The sequence below is a fragment of the Pleurodeles waltl genome, chromosome 6, assembly GCF_031143425.1.
Source record: "Pleurodeles waltl isolate 20211129_DDA chromosome 6, aPleWal1.hap1.20221129, whole genome shotgun sequence".
NCBI lineage: Eukaryota > Metazoa > Chordata > Amphibia > Caudata > Salamandridae > Pleurodeles > Pleurodeles waltl.
The window spans coordinates 516130484-516151664 of record NC_090445.1 but is presented as its reverse complement, the minus strand read 5'-3'; the positions used below and the strand labels follow the sequence as shown (position 1 = coordinate 516151664).

General features: G+C 45.2%; 1 protein-coding gene and 1 long non-coding RNA gene across 4 annotated transcripts in view; one reads left to right on the top strand and one right to left on the bottom strand.

Annotated features, from left to right (window-relative positions):
• MOV10 (Mov10 RNA helicase) overlaps window positions 1–21181 on the bottom strand; it is a 276396-nt gene that overhangs the window by 220928 nt on the left and 34287 nt on the right. Inside the window, exon 1 of one of the 3 annotated variants that reach the window (XM_069238672.1) lies at window positions 357–480. The exons of 1 other annotated variant lie outside the window; for it this stretch is intronic. Coding sequence is in view for 1 of the 2 variants with exons in the window: in XM_069238671.1 (XP_069094772.1) it covers window positions 206–225 (20 nt within the window). In the remaining variant the exon portion in view is untranslated. Of the gene's footprint in view, window positions 1–205; window positions 334–356; window positions 481–21181 lie in introns of those variants that run through there. One more of the 3 variants, XM_069238671.1, reaches the window with a different exon arrangement.
• The window catches only part of LOC138299946 (uncharacterized), a 73947-nt gene continuing 53169 nt past the window's right edge, over window positions 404–21181 (top strand). Inside the window, exons 1-2 of the long non-coding RNA XR_011204855.1 lie at window positions 404–481; window positions 12191–12253. This is a non-coding gene — a long non-coding RNA (uncharacterized lncRNA). The remainder of the gene's footprint in view (window positions 482–12190; window positions 12254–21181) is intronic.

The following is a 21181-nucleotide window of genomic DNA, read 5'->3' as shown; positions in this document are numbered from 1 at the left end:
GCTAGGTTTCAGACTCAGGTCTGTCTCGAACTGCCAGAGGCTCGCCCCCTCTATGCAAAAGCACATCCCCTTTGCTGTATGAAAATTGCTCCTGTGATTGTAAAACGTTATTTTTTAGGAAAACGAGAGAAAAAATGAATCTACAAGACAACATGACACAGTATTCATTGCCACTGTTGCGTTTCACGCGCACGTAACGAATTACCTGCATCTTTCAGAGTACATGCTGAGCCAGGACTAAAGAAACAACAAACTGTTACTAAACACCGCCGCCACAACACATCCTTTTCAGACCTAACTCTAATTAACGCCACGTGACTGGAAAGAATCCCGTAGGGTAACTGTTGGGCTCGCACCTGTGAACTCTCTGGAGACGTCATCACGGCTTCCAGCCGCTGCCCCGCGAACACTGACGAACAGACCATAACAAAGGCATCAGACACCACGTAACACAGCGGAACCATCATGTATTGTTTGAAAGGTGAGACATAATCGATGTTGACTGCCGTTGAGAACTTTTCTATGGTCCTGCATTTTTAGGGTCAAGTCTGCGAGTGCATGCGCTAGCGAGAGACTGTTGTGTTCAGTACGGGGCTTGGAGCCCGCCTGTGCTCATCATTTGTTGATTTGCTTGGCACTTTTCTTTACAGCTTCCTAATTGGTCAAAGCATGTGTGGCATCACTTCCGTTTCTCTGCCTGGAGCAGGGATCAAGAACGAAATGATGCAACTTAGTTAGTGGCCCTTCGCTGCTCCCTACTTGATCGAGGTACTATTTGTTGTTTTTAACTAAGAGTGCCCTGCAAACCGAAGGCTTGTGACTGGCAAAAACGATTGCAAAGTTTTATTTTTTAAAAGCAAACTTTATTTTATTTTGCCAGGTCACCTTTTCTCAGTTTCTTCTCATGTTTTCTTTTGTTTTTGCTCCTGGGCGCTGTTGTCAAAAGATGACAGTTAACTTGTTCAAAATATGCGAGACCTATTTCTGTGCAAATGCTTATTTACCAAGTCACCACTGCTCTGCCTGTGAGTTTAAATACGAAAAGTGTGGCAGCCTAAAAAGTCAGGATTGAATGAAGTGACACTCATAGCTTCATAGTTGCCAAGTGCTCCCCTGTCTCGCCTTGAGGACACCATCAGCCAGTCCTTGCCTTTCAGCCAACAGCGCTTTGTATCATAGGAAGTATAGCTTCACTTAAAACTGTGTAGGTCTGTACTAAAAAAATCCCAGTATGAAATCTTTGTCGCTCTACACTTGCTAAGAGTGAACTTGTGTGTTTACCTTTGACGGGATCCATAGTGGCCGTTGTGTTTCAAACTGTTTGCTTGTGCAGGGAGCATGTAAAACTTAAAAGCAGGGGTGGTGCGTCCATTGGGGCGTCGCCCCACTGATTATTTTTGCCCTCATGCCCCCCCAAATAATAATGCATAAATAAAAGTAAAATTGTGACTTTTTATTTTAAAAAGTGCAGCAGCATCATGCTGCTGTGTGGGAGCACTGCATGTGTGCTTCTCGAATTAGAGTGAGGCGGGCCTCAGGGGGTGGGGAGTGCGGGTCAGGGCTTATGAATAGCAACAATGTTGCAACTTGTCACAGAATGAGATTCTCACTTGGCACAACACCTAACCTAATGCGGATGTCGGGTTGGGCGGTAGCCTTCCTCCGGTCAAACCAACATGTGCAGTAGGTCTCAGCTTCATTGGGCTACATAACACACATTAGTGAGACGGGGGTGCCTCAGAAGGCGCAGCCCCGGTCTCAGAAATGAGCGTTGAGGTCCCCTGCCCCAACCAATCCTGGTGCTGCAGCAACAGCAGGACCAGCGCCAGGATTGGTTGACTGAGACCCAACGCCGACTGTGTGCTGGATTTATTGATTGACAGTAAAAAAACAAAAAAAAACAACATGCACAGTGTGCACGTGACGACACAAGAGTGGGGGAGGAGGAGATTGTCACTCTTGCGCTGGGGGTAAAGTGAAAGTCCTCATTTGGTGCAGCGCCAGCCCAGGCAGCATGCCATGAGTCGAGTGGGAAAAGGCCACAGGCACTGTGGAAAATTCAGCTGAGAACAGCAATGGACACACAGCACAGGTAAGTTAAGTTTTATTTAAAAAAAATAGTCGGTGTAGCAGTGCTTTTGTGAAATTAAGTGATGAATATTGCATTACCTCCTGTATTTTTTGTGTGATGTTTAATAAACATTGACGCACGCATGACTTCTTTGAAACTGTCCTGCTGTCTGGGTCAGACAAAGTAGTCGTCCATCGTCGACATTAAAAACATACGAAACAAAATGCACGACCATGATGTATCTTTAGTTTTATCATTATGGCTAATGGCACCGTGACCACACCAGTGCTTATTTGTAAAACATGCTGGTGCTCAAAACTCTACTCTTAAACACGTGACTGCTGCAATTAAATGTGCGGACAGGGAATAAGTCCTGAGGCAGCGCAATCCTGAAGCCATCTCTGAGTCAGGCCACATTAATCCATTTACAGCCACTCCCTGCCCCTTCAGCTCACTCTTACAGCTTTCTGCGTTTCCCCTTTCTGATGCTTTGTCGTTTTTCTTTTCCTTAATCTTTCTCATATGTGTCTTTTGCTCGCAGTAAATACGTGAGGCAGAAAAATAAGTGCTAGCCCCCAAAAATAAGTGCTGGCGCTACGCACCGGAAACAAGCACAAATTAAGCACTGCACCGCACACACTTATGTGAGATATCATATAGCAAGCACATTGTGGCCTATTATTCACAACGTGTGTGTGTGTGTGTGTGTGTGCGTGGGACGAAAGGGTGAGAGTGAGTCCCAGAAACCGCTACAATGTTAACAGAAAGGCAAAGGAAAGGTTAGTACCTAGACTGTGTGGAGATTGTGCCCTGGCGCCTGGCGGCGTAACGTGGCACATTTTGAATTGAAAGAGCAGCAGCATTTTGTTAATTTGTCTTTTTTTTTTAAAGTCTGCAGCTTGTGTAGCAGGTAATCAATTATGTGGCAAATGCAGCAAATCCATAATTGTTTGTAGAGCGCTGTGGCCCTAGAATTGCATAAATCCAGTGTTCCACAAATATAGATATGGGTAATATGGTAACTCGGGTGGCATACACAGAAAGAGGGATGTAGGTGAATGGGAGGGAGTGGGAGAAGAAAGCTGGAAATAGAATGAAAGAAGAGCATATGAGAGTACAGAAAGGAAAGGTGAAAGTTATAGTAAGAGGAGAAAAGAGTGAGGTTTGGTGAAAGAGGATGGATGAGGAGGGTAGTGTAATACGAAGGCACGGGACAGAAGGAAAATGGTGTGCGAGAAGGGAGTGCAAAGGCTGTCCATCCAGCTTCTTCTGTCTTTTCAGTTCTTCTGTCAGAAGTGCTGTGCTTGTATACCTACCTTTGTACTTCTGCAATCTTTGTACTTCTACTGTATGAACTTTCTTCACGGCTCACAACAGGTCACTCATCACAAACTTTTATGTCCCACCACTTTCAAATGTCACCAGCTGCCACTGCTAAAAGCATATGTTCTACCTTTTAAATAGGCCCTGGCTACATGTTGTACTACTTTACTAGGGACTTATAAGTAAATTAAATAAATGTATCAATCAGGTTTATGGGAATTTTACCATGTTTTAAGGCGTGAGCACCAACAATTTAGCACTCCTTAGCAGTATTAAAGCCAACAAAAATGAATTTCAGCAACAGGAGGTTAGTAGGCAAAAAGTTTGGGGGAAGACCATCCTATGGGCTGTCAGATCTAACAAGGTGTTTGAGGCAAGCTGATTCTGTTGCAGACCTGTGTCATTCCTCTTGTAAATTCTGGTCTGGGATTGGTTGGTTGTTGGACAGTAAATGTCCAGCATCTTATATTTATTGAGGCAAGTATGTCTGCAGCAGTTTGTGGAAGATTTGAGAGTGGGGGATTTTAGTATAAGTGCACTCTGGGTTGCAGAATTCTGAGAAAATCATGTTTTGGGTTGGAAAGGCATTTGGCTTTGGAGATCCACTGGAAAATAGTTATGATGATTTATAGCTCCTGTTGTATGGTTAAGAGCACATGTTGACATTTCAGTTCTTCAGTTTTGTCAACTGACAACATAATCCATCATAGTTGTCTCCAATTTCTACATGTTTTTTTTGTTAAACCACGAGATCCTTATTCTGACCCTATGTCATGAGGTTTATCAGTTTGCTGAAACCTTCACAGAGACCAGCTGAAGAGCTGTTCCAAACCTGCTATTGGGTCGAGGGGGAGATGGTGGTGATCAGAGGTTATATTGGACACTATTGCTGAATTAATTGTTTTGTGGGGAGGCTCATAAAGAATTATACAATTTGGTCGGTGTTCCAGATTATGGGGAGGGTTTTTGCTGGGGTCCTTGTGTGGTGCTGCCACCCAGTGGAGCAAAACTTGCATCCAGGTTTCCTAGGATGCAGAGATTTATGTTTACTGTCACGTGTACTGATATGTTATCCAGGATGGCATCTAAGAATGAACTGTTGGGTGGAAGTAAATATATCAACATGAATGAACAAGATATCACAGGTGAAGGTAGCAGCAGAAGTGATATACAGTTCACTGTGTCGATACTTGAAAAGTTATTGGGTGTCCTTGCTATTCCTTCAGTATCCTTGGGGCAATTTCAGGTAAAGTTTTCCTATTCATGTGTTGTGAGATAGGCTTGTGTAGGCTCCGGATTAGAACACCTATTAGCCAGGTTTTGGTGATGAGCAGCAGTTTTAAATATGAGTCCAAATGAGCTCATAGATGCTTAAGCAGTTCTTGTTTAATGATCATGCGCTGATGAGGAGGCAGCTCAGCTAGAGGGAAGTAGAAGAGTCAGAGGTGTGAAAGGGCCTTGACTGAGTTAGGAGGAGATGAAGAGGAGTTGGTGAAGCTGCTTATTAAGAAAAGATGGAGAAAAGGAATTCAAATTTGCAGATGCAGTAGTATATCTATGGTGAGAAGAAGAGTGGGTGGGTGATAGAGGAAGGGGAGAGGATGAGAGTCAGACAACCATCTTTATGTTGTATAATAAGAGGCATGTGGAGATTAGGGAGAAAAGAGGATTGCAAGGTCCCAAGTGCATCAGTTGAAGTAATATATGCAAGAGGAATGTGCAGGAGGGGGTCTGAGGAAGGTAAAAAAAATAGGAGATAATGATGATAAAAAGAGAAGAGAATGAATGGCTGGAAAGGAGAGTAGAGGTAAACGTTTGACAAGTTAGGAGTACATAGGCAGAGTGAAAAGGAGTGGAGTGGTTAGAAGGTAGAGGAACATTGGCAGACTTTGGGAGGAGGTATGTAAGAGTAGATGTGGAAGGTAGAGCAGGAAACAGTGGTTAAAAGGGAGACAATGCTTACATGAAAAGTCATGGAGTGGCAATGTAGGTTACAAGGTGATAGAGGGCTTAGGCAGGTCATCGGAGGTGGGGAAGATAAGCTGGGGACAGTTGGGTTTTGCAAGGCAGAATAAGATGAGGAGGGGAGGACGCCAGCAGAATGGTTACAGTAAACAGAAAAGAAGCAGGAGACAAATTAGAGGGGGTGAATGGGGTAGGCAGTATGTAGAAAGCTGAGCTAGAAGGACTAATTAGCTGGAGGAGGCTAATGGATTCTCAATTAGGCAGGTTTGAAAGAGGCATGAGAGAGGTGCAAAGGAATTAGGCAAGGTGGGAGAGGTGGTGAGGATAATATGGGTACTGAGGGCTCGGGTGGAATTGGCAGAGTAGGTGTATTAGAGGTAGACAGCAGCATGAAAGGAAGGAAGCTAATGAAGTAGGTGGGGTAGGTAAATGGCAAGGTATAGGCTGATAGAGAGTATGGGAGGGGGCACAGATAATCAGAAAGGTTAAATGGGAAGTAGAAGTCGGGGAATGTAGAGACAGTGTGCCAAGTAAAAGGGTATGCAGCTTATGCAATATATGGAGAAGGTAGGAGGAGAATAAAAATGTACAAGGAAGGTTACCAGAGAGGATACACATTAGGATGAAATGGATAGAATTGAGTTGAGACAGAAGGGCCACATATTTGAGGAAGATCTGTCTGGGAGACAGGCAAGTGTACATGCAAGTCAATATGATATGCAATCGCTTTGCTTGGAGTGGGGTCCATTGAGTTTGTATGGCTTTTGTTCCCACAGCTGGTTTTTTTTATTTTTATTTTTTTGCAGGGAGGAGTGGAAGCATGTCCTTCTAAGAGACCAACCCATGTGAAGGACAACACCGCCAAACAACTGGTAGAGTTAGGAGTCTGTAATGGCACTCTAGAAGCACTGAAGGCAAACCCCTCTGGTAGAAACAACTACAACCCATAGGAGGAATCTAATTCCAAACTACAAGACACATTAGGTATCAGTGGTTAATCAAGTAATTTAAGAGGCAAAGAGATCTACCTGGACCAGAGCACTCAGGATTTTCAGTGCTGTTGAGCACAGTAGTAAAACTTTATATATACACAGATAAAACAGCGTTCCAGATCTCTGCCAACCAACAGAAAATTAAAGAGTGATGCCTGAGTGAGCCTTACATAAGACTTGCAAGTACTTGGGAAGAAAGAATGAGCAGGAAGCTCAAATTGTCTGAGAAACTCAGTCTCTGCCTCAAAACAGGTTATGGTACTTAATTTAGGGCACCACCATGCTGTGATCTGGTTGACTATCTAATGCATCCTTGGCTTCCTGCATACAATTTCAGAATCCATCCATGAAATTAAAACCCAGGCCATATCTCTTGTTTTGGTCAATGACTTTTGCGATGTATTCACCCCTTTTCATCACTTTCTCTCAGTCACGGTAATTTCCAAATAGCATTTGTCTGAGACAATATGGGGGTGGTTTTCATTATCCTTCGAGGTGTAGAGGAGAGTTATTTCATGTGAGAAGCCTTATGAGCCACATTACTGAGACTTTTTTTTTTATGCCAACCGCCTGTCAAATAGATGGTCATACCTTTGTATTTGGTGTTGCAGTTTACGCACAGTTGTGAGTAGCTGGCCTTTATATGCAAGTATATCCACTTGTCCAGTCCACAGAAGTATTTATTGAGTACAACCATGTCTTTTAGTTGATAGCCTACCGTGGTTAGTAAGGAAATTCTTAACAGAACTTCAGGTCTGGTGCTTAACAAACCAATTATTACAACATTGCAGTAAGAAAGTAAGTACTTCCATGTCTACAGCAAGACTATGCAAATTAATAATGATGTAATAGGAAACAAATGTGTAGGGAAAATGATGCAGGGTTCCAAAGCTATGAGCAAAGGAAAAGCTTTACCAATGTAAATTTTCTGGTAAATTAAGTTGCATTTAATGTAACCAATCAAGAATCAATGGCAGCAAGTGTTGAATTAATAACTAGTGGCAAACCACTGATGATAATACAAATGTGGTATAGAAAAAGTAAAATAAAATTCAACAAAAATAGCAAATAATGAAGTATCCTCCAAAGAGTTGACTAGGATGTATGGTGACCTTAAGGCACTCGTTGTCAGATATGCGGTGTGACTTTGTCCCAGGAAGGAACTTAACTTCACACATAGAATAGCTTTGACATTGCAGAAACATTCAGCACAATCAAGCTTCAAACTGCTTTTGTCTTTTTTCAGGAGGCTAAGAACCACTAGTTTAATGTATTGGTCTAAACCAAAGCGCTGAGAGAAAATGCTGTAAGGAGGGCCAATCTGGAGGCTGTATCAGAGTTTAAGCTCCAGGAGGCAGCATACAATTTCCAAGAGCTATTAGTCAATCAAGGATAACAGATTTGGAGCTCCAAGGTTAGGCAGCCATAATTTGAAACAAGCAAGCCTGGCTGAATGCTGGATTATGCCATGTTTCAAAATATAGTTTTGGGTTTGAAAATGTAAAAACAAAAAAAAACTAAAGACTATTCCTTTCACCTAGAACCGACACAATGAGAATGCTAAGATTCCCTAGCAAAAAGGACTCGAAATAGTAGGTCTGCAATAGAAAGTAAGCCTTGTTAAGCCTCCTCCACTATGGACTTAGTAAAGAGCAGTAAAGTTCTAGCTCGAGGGGCGGTTTAGGGAATATGTTAATACAGTACGACATAATGAACACATTGTTTAAAAATCTTTTTATTGGTTCTGAAATTACATTTCACAGCATAGCTTTATTTACTGTAGCTATTAAATTCTGTTGCCTTCTTCACTCTTGCGACTATTCATCGTTGCAGTTTTGTACACGGATTGTGATTTTGAGTCTGGGCAGATGTTTATTAATTTCTGTTTCTGTACAAAGCAATATCAATCTGCTGGGATTCAAAACCAATCTTTAAACAAAAAAGAAGCAATAACATTGCACAGTGTGTTAAAACTGTGGCTCCTTCAGAGGCCACGAGCAGCAAACAAAACAGGTAGGGTGACAGGAGAGTATGTAACCCATTGACAGGCAACAACAAAATCCAGCAGTGCCCTTAGGCTCAAAGCCAAAGCTCTCAATCGTGGTCCGTTTTAAACAGTGTTTCTAACGGACCATGATTGAGAGCTCTGGATTTGAGACTGAAGGCACTGTGAGTTCCTCACAGTGCCTGTTAGTAAGCTAAACAGTTATAAAAAATACTAAGATTGACTAACCTACTGCCTACTGCTCGGCAGCCCTCTTCTTCTCAGCAGCACAGGCTCCCAGCATTCCCGCCAGCAATTCCCCTCTACCAATCCAGGTGCTTATATCAGGCTGCCAAGGCAGGATGACAGAAGCAACAGGATTGGCTGAAGCACGCAAAAGCACTGGGGGGTCTGTGCTTGCTCTCGATCCAGCTGTCTAAGACAGCTTGGGTTGGAGTGTTTAAAATGCGCATGTCAGACTGGCCCTAGCAAGACACCCAGCCAAAGTGACATGCACACTTTAAACTGAAGTGCGCCCTATTCCTCCCTGCTTCTGCTCCGTCCTCAGACTTGGCTACTTCCAGCACAAAAAATAAAATTGTAATACATCTTTTTTATTTTTCTTGTTTCCTGCTCTCCAGCGGAGGGGCGACACTTCTGCGCTCTCATTGAGGCATCACAGATGGTCTCTTCATGTATCTCTGTGAAAGGGATGGAGGACAGGGGATGTATGTGTCTGTGTCCAGCTTTGATGTCTTGCTATCATTCACTGATAATGGATGGAGTTGTGTCATTTCAACTATTCTTGTTGCCAACGTTTCTGTGAATTTTATCCCACTAGAGCTAGGGGCTCCTTTTGCATCCCACTTTGCTCCTCTACATGCAGGGCCAAGCTCTCCAATATAGCCCAAGTCTTTACCTCCATACACCCTGTGTAGTGGGAGTGGCTGTTTTAATTTCCATTCCCACAATGCTCACATCTAGAAATATGTTTCTGGCTCTTCTTGATCTTGGCCTCTGGAGGATTCTCAACAAACAGTTCTCTGGGGTCAGTAGGGCCTTGCGTCCCAATGTACCCTCTATATAATTAGAAGCATGCTTTCTTAGTAGAGATTTAACTTTCTTCCAATTTTGTAATTTTGTTAAGCCATTTTTATTTATATTGCGTCCCAAAATCTTCTATAGGAATTAAAATGGGAATACTATTTTTTGGGAATTCCATTTTTCTTCCCCCCCACTCTCCCACTTGACTATTTACAATGAAACCTTTCTGGAAAGAGCAAATGTGGATGATTTTTTGTTTAAAAAAAAAAGTTTTGTTAAGGTATGTCCAATGGCACCAAAGTTACTAGCAAAATAAAAACTGCTCTTCCTAAGGAAAATATGACTTAACTGTTATAATGTTATCTCTAAATTTAACTAAGGTATGGTGGAATAGAATTTTCCTATCTTCACTTCCTTTTCCAAATGGAATGTTCCTCCTTCATGACTGCTAAATAGAAGCTTTCTTGTGAATGCAGGTTTAGAATGTTGAAATGGATATGGAATTATGGCATGAGGAAAGCTGGTGACTGTTGGCGATGAGGACTGCGCTTTGCAGGGGACAGCTGTAGTCACTTCCCCTTTCTATTTTCTCTCCAATGGTGAAGTACACTCCTCGTCCAAGATGCTACTCCACACAGATTCAGGTTCTGAGGTGGTGGAATCTGATTGAGCAGCATCACAAGGCAGGGAGGGGCAATGCCTTCTAGAAACATTTCCATGAACCACCAGCCGTACAGCTGGCTTTGTATTTGGAGACACTAATCAGAAGCTCCAGCAGCGTGTGACTGGGGCTTATATACAGGCAACGTAGCCTGAGGAAGAGCTTTCTTTCACGCACCATCATCCCAAGAACCAGTCAAGAAAAAAAAACATTGTGATAATAACTGGCACACCTTGAAAATCAGTCCACTTGCAAGGTGGTAAAAACTGTCTTTGCGGACAACAAGCTTTAATTTTAACGCTAACAAACAATTTACATTTCTCTTCCGAAGAATAATGTTGAAAACAGTTCAGTGACACACCATTGAATGTTAATCGGAGTGTGTTTCCATTTTTCATAATGCTGCATGCTTTACGGTGACACACATGCCAAGATACTGGATTTTTAAGAGGCAAAAACATATTTAGCAACATATAAATGAGACATTAATAGGGAACATTATGCCAAATCAAATTGCACTGCAATAGTAATATTCTTTTCAACCTTGTTCAATTAGTGAAACATACTTGAACATATACAGTAAACAAGATGACGTAAAATGTATTGCTTTGAACTCCTATAGAAACTATAATATGTTCTATATTGGTTAGTGAGTATATTAATTTACAAGCTTGCTTGCTTGCTTATAAGGTGTTCTATAGTGATCTATACTGGTGTTCTATATGGACTTAGTACAGAGCAGTAAAGTTCTAGCCCGAGGGGCGGTTTAGGGAATATGTGATCTCCGATGGAGATCCACATAAAATAATACATAAATATACAAAAAGAAGAAATATAAAAGTAGCTAATGGATTAAAGTTTGATAACCAGATTGATTAAGCTAATAGAAAGTTAAAAAACACTAATGTGTTCAGGGGGAGCTGTCCCTATCACAGCAGGAGCCAGAATCTTCTCACCTCAGGAGGCAAGTTCCAGATGAGGTAGGGCTGTGTGATCCTTGGCCTTAGAGAATCAGATATTATATGAAAACTCTGTCTATGTGCGCAGGCCTGACTGTCCTGGCGGAAACTCACTGCCCAAGTTGTTTTCCTGAGTGTGGATTTAAGCTGTGTTGGAGAGAGAGTAAAAAATTGCAGAGGGATCTAATTGTAAATGATCCATGGCATATAAAAAGTTCCTGCAGATGGTATATTTTACTTTATGACCAGCTAATATTTCTTTTTTTAGCAGTGACCACAAAGAGTCATCACTGCACATCATCAAATTAACCATCCAATGAATTATCGCAGCCAGGCCTTGAGTAAAACAGCTATGCAGACCCAACTTAGTGACGGTACAGAAAAGGCAGAGTTTACATTTAAAATATTTCTTGAGACACTTCCCTCGAGTCTATCGAGAAAGATCCACTTAGAAACTGCAATATGCTCAATACCATACAGTAAAGATGGAGGTATCTTTACCCAATATACCTCTAAGACATGTTTAAAATGCCTTCTGCCCATTGCCCTATAAAGGTGTTCAAACCATTGGCTTGGGATTGGGCCTTACTTTGATTATGCTCAATATGCTCTCTGTCTTTGAGGTTCCCACAGACAGTTTTACCCAAAAATGCGTGAGAGGTTACAATTTCAAAGTGTTGAGCTCCCAAGGTCCAGCTAAAATTGCTGTACTTTAATCTTTTGTTCCAATGAAAGCACAAGATTTTGCTTTTTGAGCAATCTATCTTTAAAAAGTGCACAGTGTATTGTTTGAGGGCTTTTAGTTTGTTATTAAGCCCCGTTGGGGTACGATCTAAAATAATTATTTCATCTGCATAAAGTAGACAGCATAGCGATCTACCTCCTAATTTGGGAGCAAAGCCCTCACATAGAGTTAAATGTGCTGGTAAAACCGAAAGATACAGGGAAAATAACAGTGGAGCCAACATACATCCTTGTTTTAGGCAGTTTTTGGTTGAAATAACATGAGACAGACTGTGGCAGGCTGAACGGTATACACCAGACAGAGATCCGATAGTATGGTAAGTAAAGGTTTATTTTATAGGTGTTATCTTTGTTCATTCAAGTTTATATAATTAAATATGGCGTGGCCCAGTTAAATGTCTCTTCTTTAACTTGGTCTTCCTTCTTTCTCTTTTCTTCCTTGGTCAGGTTTCTCGGGTAACGTGGTAAGGCTCCAGGGAGGTACCGACAAGAAAACAGAAGAATGCTTGGGTAAGTATATAGGCATTTACTGGGACTCTCTATAGTGAAGAAAGAATAGGGAATGGGTAAGTAGGGGAATAGGAGAAAGGTGCAACCACCCGTGAACTGTGTTAAAGCCCAACACTATCTGTGCTTCAGGTAAGTCTTAAGGTGCACCCGAGAGGTTAGGCTTTCTCAGTCAGACTGTGCCCTTTTCTTTATCCCTCTCCCCTCTCACCCCTCCCTAGTTCCCTTTCCCAGCGTAGATTTAGGGTTCCTGCCCCTTGTCCCTAGGAGGGACCGTACCTTTGTGAGCCACGACCCTCCTGGGTCGTGGCTAGGCTCCTTCGTCTGTCTCTCCTGCTCTCCTGGACTGGTCTGCTCCTGGTTTCTGGTGTCTTGCTCCTTCGTGGGCTCTTCACCGTCCGTCCTCCTCTCGCTCCCGAAGTTCCTCTCTTCGCCGCGGTCTCCCTCTCTCTGCCGTTCCGCGGCCTCTTTTAATGTGAGCGTTTCCCCGGGAACGGGGAAACGCAGCTGCGTCGGATTGTGCGTCCCCATAGCAACATGGGGACGCGGAAATTACGTATCGGGTTCGCCCGATACGTCAGTTCCCGGTGCTGCTGTTACCGTGATCGGATTCGCCCGATCACACAGACCTTGTTCACCCCCTAGCAAAACTCTGCACCAGGTGGAGGAGTGAAGAGCCACCACACGGTCAAAGAGGATGCCAGGCATGCCTATTCTTAGGAGCTTCTTCCATAACAGGGCACGGTCTACCTTATCAAATGCTGTGGAGAAATCTATGAAGGCTGCCTAGATCACTTCCCCTTTCAGTGAGACATATTTTGCATCAATTACTTGCAAAACAGAAATATTGTCGACTGTGCCATGATTTCTCCTAAAGCCTGACTGCTCTAAGGGGATACTTTTGTACCTTTCTGCCCAATCATTAATCTATGACAACAGGAATTTAGCAAAGATTTTGCAATCTGCATCCAAAAGTGCAATTTGGCGGTAATTCCTAGGACAATTGTGATCCCCTTTTTTATACAGGGGGACTATGACGCTACCCTTCCAGGATTGAGGGACATCCCTAACTTCATAGCAATACTGGAACACCAGGAATAAAATCTTGCACCAGAAGGATATATCGTGTTTTATTAGCAATATTGGGATTGCATCCGGTCCCATTGCGGTGGAACTACGCATTCCTCTTATTGTAGCCTCAATTTCTTTTAGGGTTGGATATGAGTATGAGGAATCAAATCTGGTTTGAGGGATTTCCACAGTAGTCCCATTAGAAGCATAAAGGTCAGACAGAAAAGTCAACCAGCTTAATTCACTAATGGATATTGGGAGGGGCCTGGTTCCAGTACCACACCCCTTGGTGATCAGGGACCAAAACCACCTAGTATGGCCGGAAGAGGCTGCTTCTCTTAATGCAACCCAGGATCTATCTGTGGCGTCCTTTTTTAGACTCACTCTTAATCTCCTTCTTTTTAAAATATCTAGCTGGGATTGCCTCACAGATGTATGATCCCTATATTGTTTACGAATAAGAGCATTAATTTCTCTATTCACTAATAAAAGGGAGCGGGGTTTTGCTATATATTTGTTCTGAGGCTTTTGACTGGGGATTGAAACAACCAGTTGCATGAAACTAGTGAAACTCTCCATTACTTTTCCTACCCAGCTACCAAGATCATTCAGGGTACTTTCCAGAATTCCTTTGAGCCCCTTAAAACTATTCGGGGATCAATATGTTTTACCATTTTTAACATTTAGCTGGGGGTGCTGCCCTGCTAGACTCCATGAATCGGTGTGTTGCGCCTTCAGATCAAGAGATACTACCTGAACATTGTGATCACTAAGGGTAGTCTATACTACTATTATGTCCTTTAATAGAGAGAATGACTGATAGTGTGTTACCATGTAGTCCAAGATTGCAGCACCTCTAGGCGATTTATGGGTCGAATGGGCTTGGGAGTCAGATTGGAGTCTGCCATTAGCAATCATACAATCATTCTCTCTCAAGTACTCTAGAAAAAGTATCCTGCGTTTATCAAGCTTTGCTTTGTGGGGAAAAGTGCAAGGCAGTAATCTAAATGCTTCTTCCTTTTCCTCATCCCAGAAGGATGCAAGCCGCGGGTTAGAAATCTTACAATTTAGATCTCCTACAATGATGGTTTATGTTCCTGGGTCCCTTTCACAAAGTTCCTTAATGTAAAGAAATATTTTAATAGGAGATTCTTAAAAGGGACACCAGGAGGGACATTAGAGTTAATCAAAGTAAGGGAGATTACCTTGTCTCCAACTCCAATGCAGTGTAAAGTTAATGCTAAAAACAGATTACTGGGATCCCTAAAGCATTCATGCTGCCAATGCAGTCTATTCGACAGCAAACATGCAACCCCTCCCTTTGCGTGACCCCTCATTGAGGGGGAGGCCTTACAGAAAAAGGAATAATAATTTTTAAACTGCAACTCCCCAATAGAACAGGTTTCTTGGAGACAAATTATATCGGGATTGAGGGAGTTCAGAAAATCAATTTTTTTCCCCTTTGGATTTTATACCTGCCACATTCCAAGATATGAGGGTAAACTCATTGCTCCATTGATGGTGCTGCTGGTCTAGAGGTTTTGGTAGAACTACTTAATACTGCTGGTAACCAATTCCAAGAGTTGGGATTGATGCTTAAAGGAGGAGGTGGACAAACAGGAGGGTCCCTAAATAATACTTCTAGGCCATAGGCCCCAGGTGAATTTTTAAATCCTGATAAGTGTGAGAGTTAGTGTCATGTTTAACCAAAGGGATGCCTGAGGAAAAAGGTTTCCACACCCCATCAGAAGATTGGAGATCCCACTCAGTTAACCTTAAACCCGTCTCGCTCAAGACGGGAACTACACCAATACCTTTACATTGTAAAGACTCTAAGTTGCTTTAGATTTTGTTAACAGTCAATTTAGAGAAAAGCAATACACGAGATGACGGACCAGAGTCAGCAACCTTCAAGGAGACCAAATGTATATCCTTACTTTCAATCATTCTAAGAACTTGAACTTATATATTCTACACATTTGAAAACGTAGTTGAGATTATAATAGAAGAAAATTAGATTCTATAAAACATATATTACTACATAAATTGGTCTACATATCAACATATTATGGTAGCAGCAAGCATGAACCAACCTCCTTCCTTTTTAAATGAAATAGGGGTACCAGACATACCTTGGAAGGACTGGCTGAAATTATTCGAGTCACACCTGATAACAGTAGGTGGAGAAAGATTAAGGCCCTCATTATGAACACGGCGGGAAAGACCGCACCACCGGCGGTGGCGGTAATTACCGCCAACAGGCTGGCGGTCTGGCCTGCCAAATAATGAAGCACATGAAAAACAGGCAGTCTGAAAAACACTCACCGCCAGCAGAGGAGTGCAGACAACGACAGAATAGGCTTCCCACAGGCCGAGGGAAAGGCCCAATCCGCCCAACAAATAATGAAGCACTAGACTGCTGTCAGTTCCGGGGCGAGAACCACCGCCACGCAAAGCCAGGCGGAAACAAACCAAATAAAAGGAAACGCTCACCGTAGGCTCACACACCATGCCGAAGCAGAGATGGAGAGAGAGTTGCAAATCATGCCAGTCCTGCTCCTTGCCATATTCCTCCACGACTGAGACCGTTGACAAAGACGACAACGGAAAGTACAGCAACCTACTAAACAAGGGAAGAAAGGGCACAGTTACATACCCACCCGCCCCGCAATGCACCCACAACCCCTGACAACAGCACAAGCCACACACCGCAGAGCCAGAGGTACTTACCCAACACAAGTCTAATTAAACCTGCCCAAAGTACAAACATGTGCACACCCTCCCTCCCCCCTACCCACAATGAGCAACAGAACGTCCACATTAGGCCAATGGCCAGTCCATAGCTGAAAGGCTGATGGGCCCAAATGGCCTCAACTTGACTCCCACATGTGCACATGGTACTCCACCATAAAGGGGCATCAGTGGGGCAGCCAGGCACCTCAGGGAACAGGGGCTTGGGGTGGCGGGGGTGGGGACTTACGTCTGGGAGGGGGGGCTTGGACTTACGTTTGGGAGGTGGAGGGGATTTGGTTTTTGTTTTGGAAGGTGGGGGAGCAGGCTTTGACCGGGGTGCGTCAGATGTACCAGCACGGGGCCTCTTGTTCATAGGGGAAGGTGCACATGAATGTGAAGGGCGGACAGGGGCGGACTTGGACGTGGGAGGAGTGGACAGGGCAAGGAGGTGGGCACGTTTAGGGACGAGATGTGGTGGGCCGGTGGGTTAAAAAAGGTCTGCACAGGATAGGCAAAGCTTCTTAGGGGCAATCGGGGTGGACCTGGAGGAAGGTGTGGAAGTGAAGGTACAGGGAATGGTCGTAACAGGTATAGGTGTGCCTGACGTGGATGCAGGTGACTGTACAGTATGCTGAGGTGTGGTGGATGTGTGTTGGGTGGGTGTCTGGGAACGTTTGAGTGTCTTGGGAGGAGGGGGGTGGACACAGTGGGACAAGACAGGCTGCCAGTGTAAATGGATGTTGTCTGGGTGTCTGCAGGTCTGGTGAGTGTGCTGCATGTGACAGTCAATGTTGTGGTGTCTGGGGTGCATGACTGGATGTCTGATGTTGTGGTGACTGCAAGAATGGAGCCAGAAATAGTGAATGAAGGTGCAGTGCCTGTGGGTGTACATGTAGAGGTGACAGACAGGGAGGCGGGAGAGGTGGACACACTGGGGGAAGTGGATGTTGTTGTGTGCGCCTTTGTATGTTGGTTGTGTGTGTTTCTCTGTGTCCTTCTTGTGTGTTGAGGTGTGTGCATGGCTGTCAGAATGTGTGCTTGGGACGGGTGAAGGGAGTGGGGTGCTGGGAGGGGGGACAGAAAGACCAGGGACCCTGGCTGCCGTCAAAGAGGAGGCCAAAGCCTGAAAAGATCTCTGTAGGCCAGACACGGCACTGTGAATGCCATCCAGGTAGGCACTGGTCTGCTGCACCTGTGATGCTAGCCCCTGGATGGCATTCACTATGGTTGTCTGCCCTACACAGATGGTCCTCAAGAGGTCAATAGCCTCCTCCGTGAGGGCAGCAGGGCTGACTGGGGCAGGGGATGAGATGCCTGGGGCGAAGGAGACGCCCACCCTCCTGGTTGAGCGGGCACGGGCAACTGGGTGGGGAGCAACTGGGAGGGCGGTGATGATATGAGGGGTGGCGGATGATGACAAAGAATGGGTGGGCCCACTAGGGTCCGCTACCACCAGGGAGCTCCCATCGGAGGAGGTGTCAGAATCACTACATTCAGTGGTAGTTGCCTCCCCCGTGGTACTCCCCTCACCCTCCAACCCACTGGTCTCCTTGGCGTCACTCAACTCTGCCTCCTAGGAACCTTGGGCTGCTGCATCCCCACTCGTCTGTGCCACTGCTCCCTCGCCAGATGATGCTGATGTACACAGACAACACAGGAGAACAGGGGTTGGGAGACAGAACAGGAGAGACATTTGTAAATAGCTGAATGGATGTACATAACTGGTTCACACATACTCCCACCCAGCAAATATACCACCACCCAGCACCTACAGCTATACTCATGGCTATGCCCCTGATTAGTGGCCACAACCCTGCTATACATCCATCTCCAACATCACAGAAGGACCTGAAGAACTGCACACCTGTCCCTTATCAACTAACTGCCCATAGGGACCACTATGCCTAATGCCATCTGTCGGAGTCCCTGCCACTAGACAGCATCCCTACCACAGCACCCTCAGACATCCTTCAAGGAGGCATACAATGGTCTCTGTACTCACCCCCTTGTGTCTGCTGTGCAGCTTTCAAGCGCCCATCCAAGTCTGGATACGCCACTGCCAGAATGCGGCACATTAGGGGGGTCAGTGTCCGACGGGCACCCGTTCCTCATTGGGAGGACTTCCCCAGCTGGGCCTCGCAGGTCTTCCTGGCCCAGTGCTGCAGGTCCTCCCACAGCTTCCTGCAGTGTGTGCTCCGCCGGTTGTAGACCCCCAGGGTCCACACCTCCCTGGCGATGGCCTGCCATAGTCCCCTCTTCCGATGGGTGCTGACCTGTAGGGGACACACAGAAAAGTGACACAGAGGTCAGACAATGCCCATTTGATACAGCTGGCTATACGTCCCCTATGAGGCGGACACTTAAAGCAGCATTACAGCACCTCACATACACAGTATGTCATGCATTCCACGGCTGTACAGTGTCAAATCGTGCACACTTGTTTACAGCCATCTACCACCATTTCACACATCCATGCCACCAATCCGCCTACTCACCTGTACTCCTGGTCAACCATAGAGCTTGGTGTACAGTGGTAGGACCCCGTCCACCAGCTTCTCCAGTACCTCTGTGGTGAAGGCCGGGGCCCTTTCCCCTGCCACTCGTGCCATTTCCAGGACAGGGTCAGGACACAGCAGCACACTCAGTGGAGTACTTGCATGCACGTAATCCGGCAATCAAGTGAAGTTGGGGTGACGAGATAGCGTACTCTCCGCAGCAGTGTGCACCGTCACCGCTGGCGGCGATCATGATAGGCCCATATTCCCCATTGACAACCATGTTACCCAATAAATGGGTGCACGGCGGTGAACATTACGACAACCGCTAGCGGTATGAGGTCACTTCCACTGCTACATATCTGGATTACTGGGGGCAGACATTTTGCACACTACTACGCAGTTATTAATTTCTCATTGGCCCCATGCAGGCCCTATGGACTCCATCCCCCAAATGCATGGACAAATAAATACTTACTCACCACAACAGTCCAGATGTATCAGTGAGGACATGTCGCTCCAGTTTAACATCCTACAATGTATACGTGTCGTCGACTTGTTTGCCAGCAGTAATGAATATTCAACATGTTGTGAAGATGAATCTGTGTTCCTCACGTGTTCTCCACTCCTCCTAGATACAGACCTATGTGGCGGGGAGGGCCCTATCGGTGTACAGACCACTTGTTGATTTGGAGACCATGGTGGAAAGTCACATCATTATCAATTACAGACTCACTTGGACTACTATTCATGAACTTTATGCATTACTTTATCTAGCACTGAGTCCGGCTAATCGTAATCAGCATACCATCTCCACTGAAGTGCAAGTGCTCTCTGTACTCCATTTCCTGGCCACCGGCTCATTTCAGGTGACAGTGGGCATGGGTGCAGGGCTCTCACAGCCAATGTTCTGCCTCATACTGTCCAGACTCCTGAATGCATTTGTACAACGCCTGCAGTCATATGTGAGGTTTCCCCAAAGTGCCGAACTCCCTGCCATCAAGTCAGACTTTTATGCCTCTGCCAAGCTCCCTTATGTGATTGGTGCCATCGATGGCACCCACATAACTCTCATCCCCCCAAGAGTAAGTGAACAGGTGTACAGAAACAGTAAGGACTTTCACTCCATGAACATTCAATTGGTGTGTACTGCTGACCAGTATATCTCACATGTGAATGCCATGTTCCCGGGATCAGTCCATGATTGCTTTGTGCTGAGGAACAGCAGTGTGCCACACATGATGGAACAACTACAAGGGGACAGAGGATGGATCATAGGTAAGTGTGTCTGACACATTTTCTGCACATAGCTGACAGCCAGCCTGTCTGCAACTGGGAGTTGTTAGTTACTGTCCTGTTTTGCCCACTTTTTGCAGGTGATTCTGGCTACCCCAACATGCATTGGCTCCTGACACCAGTAAGGAATCCTAGGACAGATGCAGAGAGGAATTACAATGAGGCCCATGGACGTACTAGGAGGGTGATAGAAAAGGTCTGTAGAATAGTGGTGGCCTGCTGCATGCTGCACAACGTGGCTTTGAGGAAATCTATTCCGCTCTTGGAGGAGGACGGTGCTGTATATCCAGACCAGCTCCCTCTATGAGGGGATGAGAGTGATGGTGATGATGAAGAGGGGGAGAATGTACACTCCAGGAACCAACTGATCCAACTATACTTCCAGTGACTATCATGTAATATTTGCTGCTGTTGTTGTATGTGCTGCATACTGTCTGTCTGACTTATCCTGTATGTGGATGTTGGGTCAATAGACATTTTCGCTGAAACAAGGTTTGCATGTGACATGTGACATGATGAACAACTTGTTAGACATTTCTGTTGACACCACCCCATGTTGTACTTGGGGTGCCATTCCTGCAATAAAGATATGATTACAATGACAACTGCATGTGCAGTTCGATTTGATTCAACATACTGACAGGGGACATTGACATTGGTGTACACATGTTTATTAGGTGTCAGGGATGCCAGGGTGTTCTTTACAGTGATGGGAGTGGGCTGCTGGTGAATGTGAATACTGGCTACATGGTCTCGGCGATTGGTGGCAGTGGTAATATGTCCATCTGTATTTTACATGTTGTTGAGTTGATATTGAACAGTGGGTATGGCGGTTGAGTGGCACACTTGGGGGACAGTTCGGGTCAGAGTCACTTCTTTGAGGGTGCCTTGGTCTTGGCAGGTGTTCCTGTCCCATATCTGGGCCTGAGGGACCGTTTGGGTGCCTGCTGTTGGCCTGTACGGGTGGAGGTGCTGGTCACCTGTGTGTCCTTAGATTGTGGCTCCAGTCCAGCTGCTGCTGTTGATGGCTGGTCTGTATCTTGGTCTGTGGTAAGGGGATTCCTAGTCTGTGGGGGTCTCAGGCTGGGTTTGTACGTGGTGCAGCAGCGCCCCTGCAATAGTGGCCATGGTGGCATTGAGCTGTTTCCACTGTTCCATGGTCTCCTGGTGGTGTGCTATCTGCAGCCTTTGATTCTGTTCCAGGGTGGCCACTATCTGCCCTATCCTGTCCTGGGTATGGTGGTATGCTCCCAGGACCTCAGAGATGACCTCCTGGGCTGCAGAATCCATCCTTTGGCCTCCCCTCTGGGCCACTGTCGCCCTCCCACTGGGCCTA